This window comes from Cervus elaphus, chromosome X (assembly GCF_910594005.1).
Source record: "Cervus elaphus chromosome X, mCerEla1.1, whole genome shotgun sequence".
Classification (NCBI taxonomy): Eukaryota; Metazoa; Chordata; class Mammalia; order Artiodactyla; family Cervidae; genus Cervus; species Cervus elaphus.
In genome coordinates this window covers 39,423,095-39,449,520 of record NC_057848.1, presented here as the reverse complement: position 1 = coordinate 39,449,520, position 26,426 = coordinate 39,423,095, and the positions used below count along the sequence as shown (strand labels likewise).

Sequence of the window (26,426 nt, the reverse complement as noted above, 5' to 3'; positions counted from 1 at the left end):
GCAAACTTTTGAATCATACTATGTTTTTCAGGCAATGGTGACCTCTTCTTGCTGATCTCATCTGTCTGTGTACTATAGGATCAACTTCAAAATGAATGGAAAAACAGACAAATGTCAAAAGCCATCTGTTTTGTTTCATGTCATTTGTAATTTTGTCTTCTGTAACCCACCCTCCCTTTGCTGTGTTACTTCTGTGGGACCTTTACTTAGGTCCCCAGCAACCTCCTCAGAGCCTGCCTGCCCTCTTACTTCACCTGCAGCCTGAAGCCCGGCTAGGTGAACTCTTACTGCTTCCAGAAAGAAAAAAAAAAAAATACGATCAGTAGAAATAACTGTAATCCTTTATACTCATGTAAATGTCCTGGGTTCTCTGGTTTTCTGTACTCACTGCAGTTAACTAGTCATACATTTTGCCTACCTGTGGCCTCCATTTTGGGAAGAAAATGAAAAATATTTTCTCCCATGCAACAATCCTTCAAACCCTTCCCCCCTTCTTCAGTGCTTTTGTAACAGTTTATGAATGGCCAGCAAGGATTTTTTTTGTAAATGTTGCATGTTTTCTTTTTGCCAGGACAAAGGGTGAGATTAAAGGACCAGCTAATGCTGCCTCCTGTACTGTGGAGGTTAAGACTGTGAGTGCTGACATTAGAGTGCCTTGGTTTCAGTTCAAATGTCCCCATTTAATACCTATGTGATTTCAGAAAAGTTATTTAAACTCTGTGAGCCCTAGTGTACTGGTTTTTTTTTTTTTAAATGGAGGTAATATTAATAGCTTATAATTGTACCTAGTATGTGCTAGGCACAATTTTTAGGCACTCTAAACATAATAACTCATTTAATTCTTATAACTCCATGATGTAGGTAATTAACATCATCCCCATTTCTCAGATGAGAAAACTGAGACAAGAAGAAGGAAAGTAACTTGGCCATAGTCATGGAATTATTAAGTGGTGTAGCTGAGCTTGTGAATCAGGTAATTGGAACCCAGAGGCCATGTACATACACTGGTATGCTATATTGCCTGTCTATTAAAGTATTGAGTATAAAGCACTTAGCACAGTGTTTGGCAAATGACATTTATTGTCAACTGATATAATTACTACCATCACCTGTATTTATCTTTCTTTTGTCATTCTTGCTTCTACTATACTTATTGTGTAAGGCTAACCACCCTCAACCCCACAAAAAGAAAAACAACAGTAATCTGGGCTGCAATAGCTGCCTAATCCTTCTGATGTTGTATACTTTGTATTTAAACCACAAATACGATAAAGACCCATGAAAGGAGACACTACTTGTTAATATTTCTTTTAGAAGACATGAGAATTATATCCTTCCTGTCACTATCTCTCCAGAAAAAGCCAACAAAACTTGCTTAACACAAGGGAGAAATTTTAGAAATGTTAGACTTCAAGTAAAGTTGCTGCTGTTCTTTTATTAAACAGGGGTAAAATTTTTCAAAAAGTAATGAAAGTTGTAAAGGATGCTGGTGGAATTTAACTCTACTACTAGAATAAATTCCCTAGTCTCCACTCCTTAACTCATTTTAGAATGCCAAAATCAGGGTAAAAGAAAGAAATTCTGCAAATAATTATATTCTTCTTTTAAAGTAAGCCACTGACTTAAAATTCTCTAACACATTTGTGGAAACTTCATTTTTTGTTTGAGATTTATTTGAATGAGCTGTTATGATTGGAGACAGTGAGAATTTCAGATTAATGTTTTGCAGCCAGAAAAAAAAAACCCACTGGAAAGCTGGCAAGTGTTCATAAGTCAGCCCTAGAATTATGTAGGTTGAAGGCTCCCAGTGGACAGACGGAATATATAAGAAGGAAACCAGAGATCTGGTGCTATTACGTCCCCGACTCTAAGGGAACGAATAAGCACAAAATTAAAAGCATTCTTCAGCCTGAATTTTTAAGGTAGGTCTGCACAATTTATACATACTCTATTTGGAAAGTAAAACATACATTAAATGAAAATTTTTTTATGGATGCACTTTCCCTTTTTCCTGATTTTAACGCTGTATTTTGCAAAATTCCTAAATTATTAAACTACTGTTTCTCTTACAGGGGTGCACTTAAGAACGAGGCAAGCTGATTTATGATAACTAAGTTTTAAACTCGAACAACCAGTAAGTTTTCAAGTGAGTTTATTTTAGATTATTTCATGTTAATTTGTTAAGTCAAGATTATGACAGAGTAAAGCTCTAAACAAAAGTGATAAGTTTGTTGTTTATTAAGAGATTCTTTGCTGATTACATTTTCACTGAGTAGTTTATTTATATGTGTTTTGAAACTATCCAAAGGAATAGTCTTTCCCTTACTGTGCTTATCTTCAGCTAATTTTCTTTTGTTTTAAAATAATGTTGCTATTAAAAATAACAGTATCACAAAAATCTGAATATTGGTTATAATATTCAAGAGCCAAGTAGCACTGTTACTACTTAGCTGTTAAAATAAAAAAAAAGAAATAGCAAAGGAAAAAGTGATACAATTATATTATGATTAATCTTTGATGTTCAATTCTTATTTCATTGAACAACACAATTTTTCATATTTGACCCTGAATCCAATTTGGCTATTTTTTAGTTTCCTTTTCCTAATTAAAAAAATATAAGTAGATTTTCTTTTATATGAATTAAACTTAAATATCCATATGTAAAAGTAATAGTCTCTATTAAAATGTGATGGAGGTTTTAAAAATATGCACATATTCCATAACTACCTCTTAATTATATTATTATTGTGAAAACAATGGAAAAGCAGAACTATAGGAATTATTTTTAATTAGTAAAAACCAGCCATAACCCACCATCTCAATATGTTCCTTTTGCATATTCTCTTTAAGTCTTTTGTATACTTACTTATTTTTTCCATAGTTTATTTTACTTATTTCTCCATAGCTGGAATGATTTGTATATAATTAGTTACTTGAATAAGGCATTTCTCTACGCAATAGCAGGCAGTGGTGTGGTTTCTAGAAAGTATACAGAGTGAGATATGTGCTCATGTGTTTTTGAAATGCTAGCTTTTCTTATTTCTTAGTTTCTCCTTATTTGTTTCATGTATTTCCTATTCTGACTAACCTTTTGAAATATTAATTTTCTTTAAACTTTTTGACAATAGAAAAGAAGGGCAAAAAGTAGTTTTGCTTAGAATTTTCAGTCTTGATGTCAGAATGTCTTAATTTCTTGGTATTATTGAGAGAATTCTCTTCTTCAAGAAGTAAAGTCCTTCTTATTTCATAAGGCATGCTTCTGTTTCCCAATATTTTCTATAATCACCTATATTTTTTGCTTTCAACAAACTTTTATAATGCTAATGACTTGATAATATCCTAAATTCTGTATGTGTTCTACGAGTTCTTTTTTTTCCCCAGAAGGTGTAAAAATTAGAAGCTGCTGACATTTCAATCAACATGAAAGCCAACTTCTCCCTTGCCACCATCAGCAAAAACATTACCAGCAATCTTCACATTGGACTTGTGAACATTTCTAGCAATGAGTCTACCTTTAATTGCTCACATAAGCCATCAGATAAGCATTTGGATGCAATTCCTGTTCTTTATCACATTATTTTTGCGGTTGGATTTCTTGTCAATACTATTGTGGTTACACTGTTTTTTTGTCAAAAGGGTCCTAAGAAGGTTTCCAGCATTTACATCTTCAATCTAGCTGTGGCTGACTTACTTCTTTTGGCTACTCTTCCTCTCTGGGCAACCTATTATTCTCATAGATATGACTGGCTCTTTGGACCTGTGATGTGCAAAGTTTTTGGTTCTTTCCTGACCCTGAACATGTTTGCAAGCATTTTTTTTATCACCTGCATGAGTGTTGATAGGTACCAATCTGTCATCTACCCCTTTCTGTCTCAAAGAAGAAATCCCTGGCAAGCATCTTATATAGTTCCCCTTGTTTGGTGTATGGCTTGTCTGTCCTCATTGCCAACGTTTTATTTCCGGGATGTCAGAACCATTGAATATTTAGGGGTGAATGCTTGCATAATGGCTTTCCCACCTGAGAAGTATGCCCAATGGTCAGCTGGGATTGCCTTAATGAAAAATATCCTTGGTTTTATTATCCCTTTAATATTCATAGCAACATGCTATTTTGGAATCAGAAAACATCTACTGAAGACCAATAGCTATGGGAAGAATAGAATAACTCGTGACCAAGTTCTGAAGATGGCAGCTGCTGTTGTTCTGGCGTTCATCATTTGTTGGCTTCCCTTCCATGTGCTGACCTTCCTGGATGCTCTAGCCTGGATGGGTGTCATTAATAGCTGTGAAGTTATAGCAGTCATTGACCTGGCACTTCCTTTTGCCATTCTCCTGGGATTCACCAACAGCTGCATTAATCCCTTTCTGTATTGTTTTGTTGGAAACAGGTTCCAACAGAAGCTCCGCCGTGTGTTTAGGGTTCCAATTACTTGGCTCCAAGGCAAGAGAGAGAATGGGTCATGTGGAAAAAGCAGTTCCCTTAGAGAAATGGAGACCTTTGTGTCTTAAACGTGAGAGTGGAATACATGTTATCAATACAGCTACTTGGCTTAAAAGATCTCCCTGAATTATCTTTTAATGGCTTTAGTAAAATAACAAGTTTTTCCCCTTAATGTAATCTTTTCTCAGACTTCTAGAACAGGAAACCAAATGTAACTCTTAAGTTTTATTCTCCAGTGACTTTCAAAAATTGCCTCCTTTTTTTTCCTTCCTTGTCTATCTGTACAAGATGTCACTGGGGAGACGTATTTATAATCTAGAAGTAACTGGGAATTTATCTCAAATTATAATTAATAAGAAATTGTGAATGATAATTTGGGGTTTCAGATTTCTCTTTGAGAAATTCTGGAGTCTTTGTTGATTTTTATATCTATTTTCATCAAGCTTTTCTCTTGAACTAAGGCCAGTCTTTTAATTCATTGCATTATTTACAAGATAGTATTCTAAAAGGAATGAGCACTTCTACTTTATATTATGAATAATAATCTTTTTATATTTCACTTTAGCATAAATTTATATTTAAGATATAGCTACATATTGAGTAGGGCTAAGAATATAGTATAGATCACATGTACTCCTACATTTAACTTGTATTTATAATCATAAAAAGTGAAATGTGTAACAACATAGATCTGCATTAAACAAATATCTGAGTGTTCACTAAAGTCTGAATTAAACACTTTTTAAATTTCTATTAATTTTAATGGTTTGAAGGTTTCTATGTCCTCTGATAATTTTTAAAAAAACAATAACTAAAAACTATTTAGTGTATGAAATGTAAAGGTCATTTTTTACATCCTTGACATTTTGGATACAGTGCTTTGATATATAGGAAGTTGACCTGAGTTTTTTTATTGATGCTTTGGTTGTGGGTTGCTTCCCAAAATATTTGGGTGGCTGCTTTAACTCTTTAATTTGTAATAAACCCTTAACTAGCATAGGAAAATGTTATTTCAGAATGGAATTTTGATACTCAAGGAGGACAAAGAGATCCAGCAAATGACAAGTTTGGTGTCACACAACAAACCTACCTGTCAGGGCAATGCAACATGGCTTAGAAAATATAGACCATGGGGTATACTTAAATTATACCTATGGATACTGTTTGTTCCAGAATTTATAGGATTCTTTGGAACTCTTCTATACCAGTGACTGGTCCATAGATTTCTTAACACTATTAGAACTCCTAAGTTTGAGAAATACCTGAAACTGACTGAATTTACTTTACTTAGAGCATGAATCCTAATTTTAGAAGTTAGAGATTTCATTCTGCACCAGACCCATATTTTAACAGGTTATCTAGGACCTTCCTAGAACAGTACTGACCTCTAAGATAGAAGTAAAGTTTCAGGAGCTTGGCGTCTCCACCAGATTTCAGGGCTATAGATCCAACAATACTCTTGATCTACTTTCTGGAAAAGTCCTTATTTCATGTCATCTATTATTATCAATAAAAACAAATAGCTAAATGTATAACCAACTATGACTTCATATTTTAAATAACTTTGTAAAACATAAATAAAAGCTTTAATTGGAAGATCATGTGCACTCTACTTTTTTTGTTGTAACTACCTCAAGTTATAGATTCTTACCTTCTCTTGTATCCTAATCTTCCTTACAATCCCCACTGATACTTCTTAGTTTTACCTTCCATCATTCCTTATCTGGCTTCTTGCTATACTCTTCTAGTCTCCCACTCTTGCATTTTCAGCCATAATCCCTTATTAATTATCAAAGGAAAGCCCAGATTTCTTGCTATGGTCTACAAGACCACAAGGAATCTGATTCTTCCCTGCCTGTCTGACTTTTTTTTTCTCTGCCATCTCTTTCTTACACTGTATGTTCAAGCATCACAAAAGGACTCAAACTGCTTTTTTTCAAACCTAATGCTCTCTCATGCCTGTCTGCTTTTGCCCACACCACTCTGTTTCCTGAACACCCCTCCAGTCATCCCCGACCCTCAGGGTGTCTCACTCAACTGATGAACACCTACTCAGCTTCCAATATTCAGCTCATGTCAGTTCTTCTCCCACAATAACAATTATGATACTAATACAAACCTCCCTCCCCTGGATGTTCCCTTAATGAAAAGAATTATTTACCTAATCCCTGGGATTTTAAGCCTGGCCTCCACTTCCTTGTTAGTGAAAGTGTTAATCACTCAGTCCTATCTGACTCTGTGACCCCATGGTCTGTAGCCTGCCAAGCTCCTCTGTTCATGGAATTCTCCAGGCAAGAATACTGGAGTGGGTTGTCAGTTCCTTTTCCAGGGGATCTTCCCAACTCAGGGACTGAACCCTGGTCTCCAGAATTGCAGGCAAATTCTTTAGCGACTGAGCCACCAGAGGAACCCAGTATTGATCCCTAAGTAATTCTCTGAGGCTTGGACTACAGTGGTCTTTCCTGGGACTAAGAAGAAATGTCATTTGAGAAGATGGTGCATGAATATGTGAACTCTGATTGCAGGAATATACAAAGGTATAAATGTCTTCTTTTCTTTAGGTTAAGTTTCTCAGATAGCAAACAAAACTGTATTCTTCTCATTTTGGTTGTCTCATTTCCAAGTATTACCTAATTTGCTTCCTTTTCCATGGTTCTACCTTTATTCGTCTCACCCACATAATGCCCAAGAACCACATAGTAATAATAATAATAATAGTTATTACTATTAGGTGAGCACTATATGATATATACTTTTATAAGTATTTTACTTGCATTATCCCATTTTATTCCCAAAATGATTAAATTATTCTCATTTTACAAATAAGGACACTGAGGTACAAATAAGCTCATATTAATCTTTAAGTTTGTCTCTGATCAATGATCTGGGTAATCCTAACAGATGTATTTAGTAGTTTCAATGAATCTTAGGCTACAAGCTGATATTTCAGAGACAGTCCTGCTCAGACCTTCAACTTTCTCCCCAAACCACACTGCTTACATATCCCTGACCACAGCAACAAAAGAATACTGGGCAGGTGGTATATTAGCACCTATGAAGAAAAAGAGAGAAAGCTAATGGATAAGGCTTTCTGCCTGGTTCTCCACTACTCTTTTCTCATGCTTCATGCTCTACAGAACTACATGAAGTAACCACTACTCCCTGCTGCCCCCTCTACCTCCACACACAAAGCAAGGCCCTCAAACATTTATTTTGAGGGACAAAAATGTTGACATGAATGCTAGTTTTGTGAAATAAGATTATATAGGATTACCAGAGAAATTCATCTCTTGCAATTTGCAAAATGAATATATATTTTTATTATGAAAAGTCAAGTAAAATTACAGTAAGTCCCCGACATATGAACCTTGAAGTTGCGAACTTTAAAAAATGCAAATGTGTGTTTGTACATCCAATCACATAAGTTAGTTCACATGTCTGGCATACATGGTCATGTGCATGCTTGTCTATAAGTGGTTGTGCTTTTGTGTACTTTACTGTACACTATTGTATAGAGTACAGTAGTATAGTATCTTTATTCTGAACCCAGGATGTCCAGAAGCAAGTGTAAAAGCAGCAGTGATGTAGCTGGTACTAACATACTTTTCAAGGTACTGCACTGTAAGATGAAAATGTTTTCTTTATTTTGTATGTGTTTTTTATGTATTATTTATATGAAAAATATTATAAACCTATTGCAGTACAGTAGTGTATAGTCAATTGTGTTAGGTGCATATCTAGGCTAACTTTGTTGGATTTATGAACAAATTAGACTTACAAACATGTTCTTAGAATTCATACATAGGTAGGGGATTTACTGTATTTTTACACTTTATATCCCTAAATTAGATCTAAGTAAAATGTTTTAGAAAAATGCTTTTTTTCTGATCTTTTGAGGTCTGTATCAAAATGAGAGGATAATCTAAAGGAAAGCACATTCTATTTTGACTTTTTTTCCCCCCACAGGGATCTGAGAATGGAAAACTGTTTGGTGGCTTCACCTATCAACAAAAGAAAAATCTAAACTAGGCAAGCTGAATTAACCACATGAGGTAACTGAAAAAAGAAAGGATTGAGATAATAAGAAAAATAAAGCACTTAATTATTTTGTTAATTCCTATATGAATCATATCAACAATGATGATTCACATAAAATAACAGAAATTCATATGCTATCACACACACAAAAATCACTTTTCCTGAAAAAAAAAAAAAAAACAATGACCTACAGCTGAATGGACTAGCCTTCTAGACCTTGATGCTCACTTGCACAGAGAATTAACATCCTCAGAATAAGAATTCTTTCTTTTTGAAATTCTTTCTTTTAGAAAGAGAGAGTTCTTTTTAAAATTAATAACAATTTATATATATTTCTTACTAAGAATCAATACTTCCTCATTGTTGAAAATTTTAACTGTATAGATAATTAGCCACAGACAAAATCACTGTTCAGTTCAGTTCAGTTCAGTCGCTCAGCCATGTCCGACTCTGTACGACCCCATGAATCGCAGCACGCAAGGCCTCCCTGTCCATCACCAACTCCCGGAGTTTACTCAAACTCATGTCCATGGAGTCGGTGATGACATCCAGCCATCTCATCTTCTGTCATCCCCTCTCCCCCTGCCACCAATCCGTCCCAGCATCAGGGTCTTTTCCAGTGAGTCAACTCTTCGCATGAGGCGGCCAAAGTACTGGAGTTTCAGCTTCAGCATCAGTCCTTCCAATGAACACCCAGGACTGATCTCCTCTAGGATGGACTGGTTGGGTCTCCTTGCAGTCCAAGGGACTCTCAAGAGTCCTCCAACACCACAATTCAAAAGCATCAATTTTTCAGCGCTCAGCTTTCTTCACAGTCCAACTCTCACATCCATACATAACCCCTGGAAATAGTAGCACTGAAATAATTCACCTCAGACTGGGACTTGAACCCACATGTCTGGGACTCGAACCTGGTCAAAACCCAGTTTGGGACTCTAACCCATGTGCCCAGGACTCAAACCTGGCCAAAACTCGTGGTCTTTCCAACTGAGATCACACACTTGGTTTCAGGACCTAATGAAGAATTCAGTGAGAGACAAAATAATAGGTAAGAAGTGGGTTTATTTAGAAACACGCTCCACAGAGAAGAGTGCGGGCTGTCACAGAGGGCAAGAGTAACCTCAAAATGTGGTGTGGTTAGCTTTTATGGGCTAGGCAATTTCATGAGCTAATGAGTGGGAGGATTATTTTAACTGTATTGGGACCAAATTAAACTTAAAAGCTTTTGCACAGCAAGAGAAAACATCAACAACAAAAAATGACTACCTACTGAATTGGAGAAAATATTTACAAATCAGATGACTACAAGGGATTAATATCCAAAATATATAAACAGTTCATACAACTCAATATCAAAAAAACAAACAACCCAACTTAAAAAATGGGCAGAATACCTGAATAAACATTTTTCCAAAAAAGACACACAGATATCCAACAGGCACATGAAAAGATATTCAACACCACTCATCATCAGGGAAATGCAAATCAAAACCACAATGAGCTATGACCTTACACCTGTCAGAATGGCTATCATCAAAAAATCCACAAATAAATGTTGACAAGGATATGGAGAAAAGGTAACAATTGTCCACTGTTGGTGGGAATGTAAATTGGTACAGTTACTATGGAAAACAATATGGAGTTTCCTCAAAAAATTAAAAACAGAATTACCATATGATTTAGCAATTTCATTCCTGGGTATGTAGCAAAAGAAAACAAAAACACTAATTGGAAAAGATACACACACCTCAATGTTCATTGCAACATTATTTACAATAGCTGAGATAGAAGCAGATGAAGTAGCCATCAACAGATGAATGGATAAAGATGTGGTGGTATAGATACACACACAGAAATACTACTCCGCCAAAAGAACTAATGAAATTTTGCCGTTTGCAACAACATGGATGAACCCAGAGATTGTTATGCTGTAAAATAACTCATACAGAGAAAGACAAATATTGTATGTTATCACTTATATGTGGACTCTAAAAAATAAAACAAATGAATGAATATAACAAAACAAAAATAGACTCACAGAGAACAAACTAGTGGTTATCAATGGGGAGAAGGGCAACATAGGGGTAAGGGGATTAAGAGATACAAACTACTATGCACAAAATAAGTAAGTTTCAAGTATATATTGTAGAGAACAGAGAGTATAGCCAATATTTAATGATAACTTTAAATACTATATTGTTGTTTTGTTCAGTCGCTCAGTTGTTTCCAACTTTTTGCAACCACATGGACTGCAGTACGCCAGGCTTCCCTGTCCTTCACCATCTCCCAGAGATGGTGATCTCCTTCTCAAACTCATGTCCACTGAGTCAGTGATGCCATCTAACCATCTCATCCTCTGTCGTCCCCTTCTCCTCCTGCCTTCAATCTTTCCCAGCGTCAGGGTATTTTCCCATGAGCTGGCTCTTTTCATCATGTGACCAAAGTATTCGAGCTTCAGCCTCAGCCTCAGTCCCGCCAATGAATATTCAGGATTAATTTCCTTTAGAATTGACTGGTTTGATCTCCTTGAAGTCCAAAAGGCTCTCAAGAGTCTTCTCCAACACCACAATTCAAAAGCATCAATTCTTCAGCACTCAGCCTTCTTTATGGTCCAACTCTCACATCCATACATGACTACTGGAAAAATAATAACTTTGACTATAGGGACCTTTGGCAGCAAAGTAATGTCTCTGCTTTTGAATATGCTGTCTAGGTTTATAAAAATTTTGAATTAGTATGTTGTATTCATAAAACTAATATTAATATAATATTGTAAATCAACTACCGCTCAATTTAAAAAAGACAAAAAGAAAAAAAAAAAAGGAAAGGAAGAAAGTCCTAGCCAGAACAATCAGGCATGAAAGATATAAATGGCATGCATGCTAAAAAGGAAGAGGTAAAACTATCACTATTTGCAATGACAATATGAAAACCTTAGATCCCATTAAAAAAAAAAACTGTTATAACTAAGAAACAAATTCAATAACATTTCAGGATACAAAATCGATATGCAAAAAGTTTGTTGTTCAGCCGCTCAATTATGACCTACTCCTTGCGATCCCATGAATGGCAGCATGCCAGGCTTCCCCATCCTTCACTATCTCCCAGAGTTTCTTCAAACTCAAGTCTATTGAGTAGGTGATGCCATCCAACCGTCTCATCCTCTGTCGTCCCTTTCTCCTCTTGCCCTCAATCTTTCCCAGCATCAGGGTCTTTTCCACTGAGTCAGCTCTTTACATCAGGTAGCCAAAGTATTGGAGCTTCAGCTTGAGCATCAGTCCTTTCAATGACTATGCAGGGTTGATTTTCTTTATGATTGACTGGTTTGATCTCCTTGCTGAAAATCCAAGGGACACTCAAGATCATGAGCTCCTTATTGCAAAATTCAGACTTAAATTGAAGAAACTTGGCCACTCAGCTATGACCTAAATCAAATCCATTATGCAAAAAGCTGTTGTGCCTTTTTAACACTAATAAAACGTTATCAGACAAAGAAACTAAGTCAACAATCCCATTTATAATTGCATCAAAAAGAATAAACACCTAGGAATAAATATAACCAAGAAGTAAAGTAATGCTCAAAATTCTCCAAGCCAGGCTTCAGCAACACGTGAACCAAGAACTTCCAGATGTTCAAGCTGGTTTTAGAAAAGGCAGAGGAACCAGAGATCAAATTGCCAACATCCACTGGATCATTGAAAAAGCAAGAGAGTTCCAGAAAAAACATCTATTTCTGCTTTATTGACTATGCCAAAGCCTTTGACTGTGTGGATCACAATAAACTGTGGAAAATTCTGAAAGAGATGGGAATCCCAGACCATCTGGCCTGTCTCTTGAGAAACCTGTATGCAGGTCAGGAAGCAACAGTTAGAACTGGACATGGAACAACAGACTGGTTCCAAATAGGAAAAGGAGTATGTCAAGGCTGTATATTGTCACCCTGCTTATTTAACTTATATGCAGAGTATATCATGAGAAACGCTGGGCTGAAAGAAGCACAAGCTGGAATCAAGATTGCCAGGAGAGAAATATCAATAACCTCCGATATGCAGAAGACACCACCCTTATGGCAGAAAGTGAAAAAGAACTAAAGGGCCTCTTGATGAAAGTGAAAGAGCAGAGTGAAAAAGTTGGCTTAAAGCTCAACATTAAGAAAACTAAGATCATGGCATCTGGCCCCATCACTTCATGGGAAATAGATGGGGAAACAGTGGAAACAGTGTCAGACTTTATTTTTTGGGGGGTTCCAAAACCACTGCAGATGGTGATTGCAGCCATGAAATTAAAAGATGCTTACTCCTTGGAAGGAAAGTTATGACCAACCTAGATAGCATATTAAAAAGAAGAGACATTACTTTGCCAACAAAGGGACACTGCCAATAGTCAAGGCTATGGTTTTTCCAGTGGTCATGTATGGATGTGAGAGTTGGACTGTGAAGAATTCTGAGCAAGGAAGAATTGAGAATTGAGAATTGAGGCTTTTGAACTGTGGTGTTGGAGAAGACTCTTGAGAGTCCCTTGGACTGCAAGGACATCCAACCTGTCCATCCTAAAGGAGATCAGTCCTGGGTGTTCATTGGAAGGACTGATGCTGAAGCTGAAACTCCAATACTTTGGCCACCTCATGCGAAGAGTTGACTCATTGGAAAAGACCCTGATGCTGGGAGGGATTGGAGGCCAGAGAAGGGGACTACAGAGGATGAAATGGCTGGATGGCGTCACCAACTCCATGGACATGAGTTTGAGTAAACTCCGGGAGTTGGTGATGGACAGGGAGGCCTGGCGTGCTGCGATTCATGGGGTCGCAAAGAGTTGTACACGACTGATTGACTGAACTGAACTGAAGTGTGTTCCTTTCTTTTTAGTTTTTGTGTATCTATTGTCGATTCTTGATCTGTGATTACCATGGGTTTCATGTATTAATATGTTAACTCATAATTATATCTATTTGATTTAAACTGATAGTCATGAAAGTTCAAACACATTTCTAAAAGAGCTACAATTTTTATTCCCTTCCCCCACATTTTGTGTTTTGATATCATATTTTAAATGTTGATGCTTATCCCTGTACTGTTTATTGTAGTTATAGCCGCTTTTTACAAAATTTTGTCTTTTAATCTACATGCTGGCTTATCTAAAAGTATTTTTAATAAAGGTATATACATTTTTTTGACATTATGCTATTGCATATTGCATACTTAAAGGACTACAGTATAGCACAGACATAACTTTTATGTGCACTGGAAGACAAAAAAATTTGTGTGGTTCACTTTATTGCAAAACTCACTTTATTGCGGTGGTGTGTAACTAAACTCACAGTATCTCTAAGATATGCCTGTGTGTATATATTAGGTAGTGTTAGAATCTGTTTGGCATTACAGGAGATTAACAAAACAGAGCCCCTTCCCTCTAGGGGTCATAATATCTTGAGACATTTTAAAAAGTAAACTACAAAGCAATTTGTGATGTAAATATGTAAAAATTGTTAGTTTTGATTTAGGAGAGAGAAATCCCTCCCTCCTATGAGATCTTGAGAAGAATTATAGTAAATTTTTTATCTAATATGGACTTTGAAAATGGATAAGACTTCAACAGGTAGAAATGAAATGGAAGGATACCCTAAGTGGATGAAAATGCCCCCGTCATGTCATTGGAGTATTAATATTACAATGGAAGAGTGCAGAGTTTACTTGGAGAAGTGTGCATAGTATAGTCTTTGGAGAAATCATGAATGACAGGTTACAAGGTAGTAGGATAGGAATTGTGGGAATTGTGTCTTTTGTCTATCACTCTGTACCCATCATGTTGCCTGGTAAAGATTAGCACCCAATAATTAAAGGACAGGAAATATAAATTTGGATATAGGCAAAAAATGTTGGATCTCAGAATAGTTAAAACAGATTGATTTTCAAGCACATGAAAAGAAAGCTGTATTCTTGAGGAACTAGCATGGATTTACCAATAATTAATTCTACTAAATTTTACTTCCTCACTTTTCTATTTCCCCAACTATTTTATTTTGAAAAAATGAAAAGTTATAAAAAATTTGAAATAATAAATCAATGAACCCATTTATACTTCACTTAGATTTTCCAAATATTAACATGTTGCCACATTTGCTATCTCTGTGTGTGTGTTCTCTCTCTCCCTCTCTCTCTATATATGTGTGTGTGTGTGTGTGTGTGTGTGTGTGTGTGTGTCTTTTTTCTGAACCTTTTGAAAGTGAGTTTCAGATACCACTTCCTTTTAAAATAAGGTTACTAAACTAGCATTAATAAACATAATGTATCTGGGCTTTCCAAAGCATTTGGCAAATTATTTTATATATTCATGAATGAAATGGGAAAATATGAGTTAAATGATATGATGAGGTGAGTTTACAGTTAAAATAACATCCTGAAGATTGTTGATTATTGGATGGATTTCACCCTTGAGGAATATCACTAGCACTGTACTAAAGGGCTCTGCAATTACTGCAGTTAGAGTAAATATGTTATCTCCTACTGAAAATTTATTCTTTACAATATCTAATTCAACTCTTTCCAGCTGTAGTTTATAGAAATCATATTTAGAGTTTTCACAAATATATTCATTCTTGCCCACCCCCAGAGATTCTGCCTCAGTATGACTAGGAAAGGGCTCCAGGCATGTGTGACAGACCTTTGTGATTGAGAATCATTGATTTATGGTAACTCTCTTCATCTGATTGAATCTCTAGCTATCCTCTCTGCCTTGCAAGTAGTTTAGATTTTAAAACCTTAAGACATTTTAACACAAAGAATTGCTTGAGCATAGTGTATCTCCATCTGAACAAAATAGATTTGCCAGTTTCAGGTTATCTCTTTCAACCTGCAGCAAGAGTTTCAATTAAGACTAAAAAAAAAAAAACCTCATAACTTTTACCTCTTAGACAAGGTAGGGGCTTTTTAAAGTATCTTCTATTGGCTAAGATTTTTCCTCTGGAATATGGCTAAACTAGGCCTTAAAACATAAAAATTTTAATATGTGAGCTCTTCCTGTGAGATTTAGTAAGAGATGTTTAAAAGAGACCTGTATTTTATAAAAATGAATCCTTATATTTTAAGATTTTTAGGCATTTTACTTTCTACACATAAGATTAAAATATATTAGTAGAGGACCAGACATTAATGTCTGGAGGACACTAGGATGATTATCATGGAGTCATACAGCAAGAGTCTTTCCTTCTGTGTCATGATTTATCTCCTTAATAAGATAAATATAATATAATTGGGGTTTTTTATCTTCTCTTAAGGACCATGCTGTCTCTGAAGATCTGACTACAGTTTGAAAACCCTTTAATCTGTATGAAGTCTTTGTAAATTATAAGATAATAATCAGATGACTTCAATGTTGTGGTGGGTGGGAGGTTATCAAGACCTTGCACATGGACTCTCTATGGACTGGGAGGCTGATTTTCCCATTAATCCATCATCTAGAGTCAGCTATATAAATCAGAAAGGGGCAAGGAAAAAAACTTCTGAATTTAATACTTTTAAAAAACAGTTTATGGAACAAATCTGGAACAAATTGTGCACTTATCTGTATGCATCAGGTCAGCAGTATTGAATTACAGCTTGCCTTTTCTTGCCAGGGTAAAGAAAAGTAAACTACAGTGGGATGTGTAAACAAAACAAAACAAAATCTTAAATTGCAAAGGGGAAGTTATGTTAATAAGAATATATAAAGATAGTTTTCATTCACAGATAACTTTCCAATATTCTTTATAAAAAAGCTGAGAAAACTATTACACTAGCTTCTGAAGACTATGATAATAACCAACACCTACCAAATGCTGCCAAACAGTAAAGCGTCTGCCTACAATGCGGGAGACCCGGGTTCGATCCCTGGGTTGGGAAGATCCTCTGGAGGAGGAAATGGCAACCTACTCCAGTACTCTTGCCTGGAAAATCCCATGGATGGAGGAGCGTGGTAGGCTACAGTCCATGAGATCGTAAAGAGTCGGATACAGCTGAACGACTTCACTTTCACTTTCTTTTCACCAAATGCTTAATAGTTGCCAGGTACTCTTATAATTACTTTAGATCTGGGGTTTTACTAGGCTGCAAATTTGAATCATATGAAGAGCTACAAAATTCCATATAACCAGGCCTTGAGGGAAAGCAATTAAATTAGAATGTTTGAGGGTGGTGTTAGCCCAAGCATTAGCAGAGTCTAAAACTCACCATATTGATATTGATTGCAATATTCAGCTAAGGTTGAGAAATACTGCTTCAGCTACACCAACTTACTTCCTCAGAATAGCACTGTGATGTGGGGTGCTATCATCACTAACATCATGATCTCTAAATTACAAGTGAGAAAACTGTGTCAGAGAGATATGAAGTTAATATCCTAAGGCCATCACCTCATAAGTGACAGAACTAGGATCTGAATCCAGGTAGTTTGACTATTGTGCTATTATTATATTATTGCCATCCAAATTAAAAACTACAGATTAACCAAATTTCTGTCAACCTCCAATGTACCAGTCATAAATGTTGCCCTAGGATCCCTTAAATAATTTTAATTTATTTGGATGAAATGTAGATAAATGTAATGTAGAAAAATAATGTCTTATGAGAATATTAATTCCTCTTCGTTGTTATTATAGTACAACCAAATTATCTGGTTTCTAATACATATCTTTTGTCATTGAGCAATATCAGGCCCTAATTCTTTAATATAGTCTCAAACTGAGTCCTGTAGAGTTCTTATTTTTAAAACACTCCCAAAGTTACATTTATAGATTGCTGGAAGAAATATCAATAACCTCAGATATGCAGATGACACCACCCTTATGGCAGAAAGTGAAGAGAAACTAAAGAGCCTCTTGATGAAAGTAAAAGAGGAGAGTGAAAAAGTTGGCTTAAAGCTCAACAATCAGAAAAGTAAGATCATGGTATCTGGTCCCATAACTTCATGGCAAATAGATGGGGAAACAGTGGAAACAGTGTCAGACTTTATTTTTCTGGGCTCCAAAATCACTGCAGATGGTGACTGCAGCCATGAAATTAAAAGAGGCTTACTGCTTGGAAGAAAAGTTATGACCAACCTAGACAGCATATTAAAAAGCAGAGACATTACTTTGTCAACAAAGGTCTATCTAGTCAAAGCTATGGTTTTTCCAGTGGTCATGTATGGATGTGAGAGTTGAACTATAAAGAAAGCTGAGTACTGAAGAATTGATGCTTTTGAACTGTGGTGTTGGAGAAGGCTCTTGAGAGTCCCTTGGACTGCAAGGAGATGCAACCAGTCCATCCTAAAGGAAATCAGTCTTTAATATTCACTGGAAGGACTGATGCTGAAGCTGAAACTCCAATACTTTGGCTACCTGATGAGAAGAACTGACTCATTGGAAAAGACCCTGATGCTGGGAAAGACAGAAGGCAGGAGGAGAAGGGGACGGCAGAGGATGAGATGGTTGGATGGTATCACCGACTCAACGGACATGAGTTTGAGTAAACTCCAAGAGTTGGTGATGGACAGAGAGGCCTGGCATGCTGCAGTTCATGGGGTTGGAAAGAGTCAGACACAACTGATTGACTGAACTGAACTGAACTTCTAAATAGTCTATTTTGTGGCCTTTAATTAAGTGAATAGATGAATTGTTATGGCCTGTGTTATGTTAGTCCCTTGAAAAATTACCTTATCTTTGATGTTTAAAGATTCCATATTTATTTATTTGATGTTTTCTTCCTTGAAAGATGCTTGAAAAATTTGAGTCAGAGTTATAGATAACTAATCAGATATACTATTTATATCAATGACTTGCGTGAAGGTATACAAGGATTATTATGAATCAAATGAACTTAGAAGGTTTACCTAAAGTGTTGTACAACAAAATCGGAACTAAAAACAATATTCAAAGATTTGAGCAAAGTACTGAAATAACAATTATGTTGAGCATCTATTTTAAAAAGAAGAGACAATTTTAACACTGCATCAATTCACTCTATATTTGCACAGAACTGGTTTAGAAAGTCCCTTCTCATATTGAACACAGCATCCTTGTCACTTTTACCCACTGGTCTTAGTTTTTCTTACTCAACCACACAGCAAAATACCAAATGACTTGGCAAGACATCAAATCACACCATATGACATCAAATATTTGAATACATCTGTCATCTCAGGGAAGTAATAGACTGCAATAATTAAGAAACTATGTCCAGGCTACAGATATACAGGGTTCAAGGCTGAGTAGGATGACCAACCATCTCAGTGTGTCCAAGAATAGAGATTTCCTGTGATACAATACTTTTGGTACTAAACTTGGGAAAGTCTCAGACAAACTGAGATGAACTGGTCATCCTAAATCTGAGACTATTTATTAACTGTATGAATTTGAGCAAGTTATTAGGCCTCACATTTTCTTTCTTTGCAAAATAAAGATAATACCTTTCTCTTCTTCACAAGGTAACTGATATAAAGATAAAAGGAGTTAACACATACAGAGCACAGTACTCAGTAATAGTAGTGATAGCAAAATGAAAGAATCTCCAACTTTGAGAAAGAATTTCTGTTATAATTAGGATAGAGTTACTGGCAGAGTCAGTTAATTTTTTTAAATGATTTGAAAGAAGGCAGCTGAGAGATGCTGAGGTGCTTAGAAATTTAAAAAGGTAAGACTCAAGAGAAAGACTATAGGGATGTGATATATTCTCTGCTGCCATATTTACTTGGGAAAAATTGTCAACTCTGAGTGCAAGGAGAAGGCTACAAATCCATTATAAATCCTGGTGCAAACAAGAGGGCCACTGCAGGGGGGCATGGAAATCAGTATCACTTTTAGCAGAGATTTGGAGATCAGAGCTCAAGCACGCAGTCAAAATTCTCCTCAAAATATGTGCTGCATACTGGAGATGCATGGGATAGAATGGTGAAATCACAAGCAGAATGCCTCTGAAAATCAGAGCAGTTTCTCCAGCAGTCACATAAGACAAAGATTAGAGTTTCATGGATTAAAAATGATAGGCTATGGAAACACTAACCAGAAGATATCTGATAAATCTATATTAATATCAGATGGCTTCCCTGGTGGCTCAAACGGTAAAAATGTCTGCCTACAATAAGGGAGACCTAGGTTCGATCCCTGGGTTGGGAAGATCCCTGGAGAAGGAAATGGGAACCCACTCCAGTACTCTTGCCTGGAAAATCCCATGGACAGAGGAGCCATGCGACCATGGGGTCGCAAAGAGTTGGACACGACTGAGCGGCTTCACTTCACTTCACTATTAATATCAGACAAGCAGATTGAAAAATTTCATTATACAGAAATGATCAATCAAAAAGTAAAATATCAAAATCCTAAATCTGTTAGCACCTAGGCAGTGAAGAATTAACTTTACCCAAACAGAGTTATGATCATTGCCCTTAGCTACTTGGAGGTTATCTCTAGGTCCCTGGAATGTTCTTCCTGGTAGGAAGGCCTTTATTTGCCTGTGGGCTTTGGCCACCAGACAGTCTAATATTGTGATTTCTGATCAGGGTTATAAGTCAGACTGTATTGATTCTGACCTGTGGAGGAACTGGAGACTCTAAAGATGGGGTCCTGGAGAATAAAGCTCAGCCATGCAGGAAATATGTTATCAAGCCGCATTACAAACCCTAGACAGCAAAAGCTCATGTCAGCTTCCCTAGTTGGCAGTATTTTTTTTTAATATTGTCATACAGTGGTGCCAGGAGGTTAATACGCCTCTGAGGAAGATGTAAGCTTCACATATGGAACACTCCCAGACTTCACTATATGCATATCTTTGGCTGGTTCTAATTTGTATCTGTTTGCTAACTGTAACCATAAGTATAGTCTTTTCTGTAATCATAAGGATAGCATTTTCCCAAGCTCTGTGAGTTAATCTACTGAGTTATTGAACCTGAGAATGATCATGGGAACCCTGAATTTGTAGCCTTCAGGGGTCCTGAACTTAAGCTGGTGTCTGATGTCAGGGCAATCTTTGGGAACTGTTCCATCACATTGTGTAGGTTTGCCTAATTCTCTACAAACCCAATAACCAAGTTCTAAAATACAAAAAGCAAACTTTGATAAAATCAAGAAGAAAAATTGACCATCATCATTGTTGAATATTTTAAATACTATATCTCTCAAAATAGTTCATGGTACAAGCAGGAAAAAGATCTGTAAAGACACAGAAAGCCTAAAAAACACAATAACACACTTTATATGTAAATTTTATGTGAAAAATAAATCAACTTAATTTGTACTACATACAAACTACAATAGACTATGCATTGTTTTAAAGTACCTACGGACTATTTTCCCAAATTGAACCAGCAAAAGCAAAATGTTTGAAATCATTCAGAATGTGTTCTTTGAATGGAGTGAAATTAAACTAAAGACAATAAAAAGTTCAACTAGAATACTACAAAATGTTTGGAAAATAAGGAATACATTTCCTAATATCTTGTGGGTCAAAAGAAGAAATTAGAATGGAAAACAAAGTATTTTGAGAAAGCAACTAATAAAAATATGGCCAAAAGTTTGAGATACCAAGCTAAAGCAGTGCTTAGAAAGAAATATTTAGCTTCAGATGTGTATCTTAGAAAAAAAGAAAAGCTAAATTTCAGTTATCTAAGTTACCATCTCAAGATAGCAGAACAAAACAGCAAATCAATCATAAAAGAAAAAGAAGGAAATAAATAATAAAGATAAGAAAAGGGTTGAATAAAATAGAAAAAGTAAATGTAATAAAGGAAATCAACAGGGTGTAAAGTTCAATCTTTAAAGGATTAATAAATTAATATATTTTACTAAGACTTGAGGGGGGAGAAAAAAGAGAAATAACAAATTACCACTGTCAGGAAAAGAGTGGGAGAAACGGGTACAGAAATCAAACATTAAAAGTATAATAAGGGGACACTTTTACTTCCAGAATTCCATCGTGCAAAGAAAAAAAAATAATTGGTGAAAAATATTTTTTAAAATAACCATATAAACTCTCTGGAAACTGTCCTAAGGATACACATCAAATGAAGAATTTATTCAAGAGACTCTACTAAATGTTCACAAGAACAGTGATAATCTGTAGCACTTGAGTCACAACTCACTCCCTTCCTCCCCATCCCCAGATATGCTTGACAAGAAGCTCTACACCAGAAATTTCCACTATTTTTGAGAGGACCCTTTAGTTTAATTTCCCTATTGTTTTTCAGTCCATAAGTCATGTCTGACTCTTTGCAACCCCATGAACTGCAGCATGACAGGCTTCCCTGTCCTTCACTATCTCCCAGAGTTTGTTCAAATTCATGTACATTGAAACGGCAATGCCATCCAACCATCTCAACCTCTGTCATCCCCTTCTCCTCTTTCCCTCAATCTTTCCCAGCATCAGGGTCTTTTCCAATGAGTCAGTTCTTCACATCAGGTGGCCAAAGTATCAGAGCTTCAGCATCAGTCCTTCCAATGAATATTCAGGGTTGATTTCCTTTAGGATTGACTGGTTTGATGTCCTTGCTGCCCAAAGGACTCTCAAAAGTCTTCTCCAGCACCACAGTTTGAAAGCATAAACCCTTTGGTGCTCAGCCTTCTTTATGAACTCTCAAATCCATACACTACTACTGGAAAACCTATCAGTTCAGTTCAGTTCAGTTCAGTCGCTCAGTCGTGTCCAGCTCTTTGCAATCCCATGAATCGCAGCATGCAAGGCCTCCCTGTCCATCACCAACTCCCGGAGTTTACTCAAACTCATATCCGTGGAGTCGGTGATGCCATCCAGCCATCTCATCCTCTGTTGTCCCCTTGTCCTCCAGCCTCCAATCCGTCCCAGCATCAGGGCCTTTTCCAATGAGTCAAGTCGTCACACGAGGTGGCCAAAGTATTGGAGTTTCAGCTTCAGCATCAGTCCTTCCAATGAACACCCAGGACTGAACTCCTTTAGGATGGACTGGTTCGATCTCCTTGCAGTCCAAAGGACTCTCAAGAGTCTTCATCAACACCACAGTTCAAAAGCATCAATTTTTCAGCGCTCAGCTTTCTTCACAGTCCAACTCTCACACCCATACATGACCACTGGAAAAATCATAGCCTTGACTAGATGGACCTTTGTTGGCAAAGTAATGTCTCTTTTTAATATGCTATCCAGGTTGGTCATAACTTTCCTTCCAAGGAGTAAGCATCTTTTAATTTCATGGCTGCAATCACCATCTGCAGTGGTTTTGGAACCCCCCAAAAAATAAAGTCTGACACTGTTTCCACTGTTTCCCCATCTATTTCCCATGAAGTGATGGGGCCAGATGCCATGATCTTAGTTTTCTTAATGTTGAGCTTTAAGCCAACTTTTTCACTCTCCTCTTTCACTTTCATCAACAGGCCTTTTATTCCTCTTCACTTTCTGCCATAAGGGTGGTGTCATCTGCATATCGGAGGTTATTGATATTTCTCCCAGCAATCTTGATTCCAGCTTCTGCTTCTTCCAGCCCAGCATTTCTCATGATGTACTCTGCATATAAGTTAAATAAGCAGGGTGACAATATACAGCTTTGACATACTCCTTTTCCTATTTGGAACCAGTCTGTTGTTCCATGTCCAGTTCTAACTGTTGCTTCCTGACCTGCATACAGGTTTCTCAAGAGACAGGCCAGGTGGTCTGGTATCCCATCTCTTTCAGAATTTTCCACAGTTTATTGTGATCCACACAGTCAAAGGCTTTGGCATAGTCAATAAAGCAGAAATAGATGTTTTTCTGGAACTCTCTTGCTTTTTCAATGATCCGGCAGATGTTGGCAATTTGATCTCTGGTTCCTCTGCCTTTTCTAAAACCAGCTTGAACATCTGGAAGTTCACGGTTCACGTATTGCTGAAGCCTGGCTTGGAGAATTTTGAGCATTACTTTACTAGCGTGTGAGATAAGTGCAATTGTGCGGTAGTTTAAACATTTTTGGCATTGCCTTTCTTTGGGATTGGAATGAAAACTGACCTTTTCCAGTCCTGTGGCCACTGCTGAGTTTTCCAAATTTGCTGGCATATTGAGTGCAGCACTTTCACAGCATCATCTTTCAGGATTTGAAATAGCTCAACTGGTATTCCATCACCTCCACTAGCTTTGTTCGTAGTGATGCTTTCTAAGGCCCACTTGACTTCACATTCCAGGATGTCTGGCTTTAGGTGAGTGATCACACCATCGTGATTATCTGGGTCATGAAGATCTTTTTTGTACAGTTCTTCTGGGTATTCTTGCCACCTCTTCTTAATATCTTCTGTTTCTGTTAGGTCCATACAATTTCTGTCCTTTATCGAACCCATCTTTGCATGAAATGTTCCCTTGGTATCACTAATTTTCTTGAAGAGATCTCTAGTCTTTCCCATCCTGTTGTTTTCCTCTATTTCTTTGTATTGATCGCTGAGGAAGACTTTCTTATCTCTCCTGGCTATTCTTTGGAACTCTGCATTCAAATGGGAATATCTTTCCTTTTCTCCTTTGCTTTTCGCTTCTCTTCTTTTCACAGCTATTTGTAAGGCCTCCTCAGACAACCATTTTGCCTTTTTGCACTTCTTTTCCATGGGGATGGTCTTGATTCCTGTCTCCTGTACAATGTCACGAACCTCCATCCTTAACTCATCATGCACTCTGTCTATCAGATCTAGTCCCTTAAATCTATTTCTCACTTCCACTGTATAACCATAAGGGATTTGATTTAGGTCATACCTGAATGGTCTAGTGGTTTTCCCTACTTTCTTCAATTTAGGTCTGAATTTGGCAATAAGGAGTTCATGATCTGAGCCACAGTCAGCTCCTGGTCTTGTTTTTGCTGCCTGTATAGAGCTTCTCCATATTCGGCTGCAAAGTATATAATCAGTCTGATTTCGGTGTTGACCATCTGGTCATGTCCATGTGTAGTATTTTCTTTTCTTTTCTTTCATTTATTTTTATTAGTTGGAGGCTGAGTCTTCTCTTGTGAAAAACTATAGCTTTGATTATATGGAGCTTTGTCAACAAAGTGATGTCTCTGCTTTTTAATACACTGTCTAAGTTTGTCATACCTTTTCTTCCAAGGAGCAAGCATCTTTTAATTTCATGGCTGTAGTCACCATCTGCAGGGATTTTGGAGGCCGAGAAAATAAAATCTGTCACGGTTTTCACTATTTCCCCTTGTATTTGCCATGAAGTGATGGGGCCAGATGCCATGATCTTAATTTTTTGAATGTTGAGTTGTAAGCCAACTTTTTCACTTGCCTCTTTCACCCTCATCAAGAGGCTCTTTAGCTCCTCTTCTCTTTCTGTCATTACAGTGGTATCATCTGCATATCTGAGGTTGTTGATATTTCTCCTGGCAATCTTGATTCCAGGTTGTGATTCATCCAGTCTGGCATGTCACATAAGGTACTCAGCATATAAGTTAAATAAGCAGGGTGACAATATACAGCCTTGTCGTACTCCCTTCCCAATTATGAATCAGTCCATTGTTCCATGTCTGGTTCTAACTGTTGTTTCTTGACCCACATACAGGTTTCTCAGGAGACAGGTAAGGTGGAATGGTATTTCCATCTTTTTAAGGATTTTCCACAGTTTGTTGTGATCCACACAGTCAAAGGCTTTAACATACTCAATGAAGCAGAACTAGATGTTTTTCTGGAATTGCCTTTCTTTCTCTATATTCCAACAAATGTTGGCAATTTGATCTCTAGTTCCTCTGCCTTTTCTAAACCCAGCTTGTACTGCTGGAAGTTCTCAGTTCATGTACTGCTGAAACCTAGCTTGAAGGATTTTGAGCATAACCTTGCTAGCACATGAAGTGAGTGCAATTGTATGATAGTTTGAACATTCTTTGGCATTGCCCTTCTCTGGGGTTGGAATGAAAACTGACCTTTTCCAGTCCTGTGGCCACTGCTGAGTTTTCCAAATTGGTGGCATATTGAGTGAAGTATTTCAATAACATCATCTTTCAGGATTTTAAACAGCTCAGCTAGAATTCCATCACCTCCTGTAGCTTTGTTCATAGTACTGCTTCCTAAGTCCCACTTGACTTCACACTCTAGGATATCTGGCTGTAGGTGAGTGACCACACCATCATGGTTATCCAGGTCATTAAGACTTTTTGGTATAGTTCTGTTTGTATTCCTGCTACCCCTTTTTAATCTCTTCTCTTTCTGTTAGGTCCTCACCGTTTCTTCCTTTATTGTGCCCATCCTTGCATGAAATGTTCCCTTGATATCTCCAATTTTTTTGAAGAGATTTCTACTCTTTCCTACTCTATCATTTTCCATTATTTCTTTGCTTTGTTCACTTTAAGAAGACTTTCTTATTTCTCCTTGCTATTCTCTGGAACTCTCCATTCAGATGGGTATATCTTTCCCTTTCTCCCTTGCCTTTGCTTTCCTTCTTTTCTGTTATTTGTAAAGCCTCCTCAGACAAACACATTCCCTTCTTGCATTTCTTTTCCTTTGGTCACTGCCTCCTGTAAAGTGTTATGAACTTCTGTCTATAGATCTTGAAAAGATAAAGTGTCTCAAATCAGTAATCTAGAAAAAGAACACCAGATTCAACCCAAAGCAACAGATATTGAAGAGCAGAAATCGAAGAAGTTAACAAAGGAAAAATCAGGATAGAAAGTCAAGGAAACTGAAAGCTGGCTCTTTGAAAAGATCAATAAAATTGATAAATGTCTATCTTTACCGACTAAGAAAAAATGAGACCAAGATACAAATTGATGACAGGAACTGATAGAAGAACTATCACTCTGAGTCTGATAAATATTAAAAGGATAATAAGATAATATTATAAGCAAGATGAAGATCATAAGTTGAGTACATAGATTTTGACATAGAACATAGTACATAGATTTATGACATAGTACATAGAAACTGACAAATTCTATGAAAGTGACATACTACCAAAACTTCTTCAGAAATAAATACACTGAATATTCCTATTTCTATTAAGAAAATTGAATTTCATAATTTTAAACTTTC

At 36.7% G+C, this 26,426-nt stretch overlaps 1 protein-coding gene across 3 annotated transcripts; it reads left to right on the top strand.

Annotated features, from left to right (window-relative positions):
- Nucleotides 1-1,810: 1,810 nt before the first annotated feature.
- On the top strand, nucleotides 1,811-5,985 carry AGTR2 (angiotensin II receptor type 2). Of its 3 annotated transcripts, none has more exons than XM_043896446.1 (3): nucleotides 1,811-1,922; nucleotides 2,073-2,134; nucleotides 3,382-5,985. In XM_043896446.1, the coding sequence occupies exon 3, from the start codon at nucleotides 3,421-3,423 to the stop codon at nucleotides 4,507-4,509; it is 1,089 nt and encodes a 362-aa protein (XP_043752381.1). In that variant the 5' UTR covers nucleotides 1,811-1,922; nucleotides 2,073-2,134; nucleotides 3,382-3,420; the 3' UTR covers nucleotides 4,510-5,985. The 3 variants fall into 3 exon arrangements, with proteins under 3 accessions (XP_043752381.1, XP_043752383.1, XP_043752382.1); XM_043896448.1 differs by having other exon boundaries at nucleotides 1,822-1,922; nucleotides 2,073-2,146; nucleotides 3,385-5,985; XM_043896447.1 differs by having other exon boundaries at nucleotides 1,822-1,922; nucleotides 2,073-2,146.
- The last annotated feature ends 20,441 nt before the right edge of the window (nucleotides 5,986-26,426 follow it).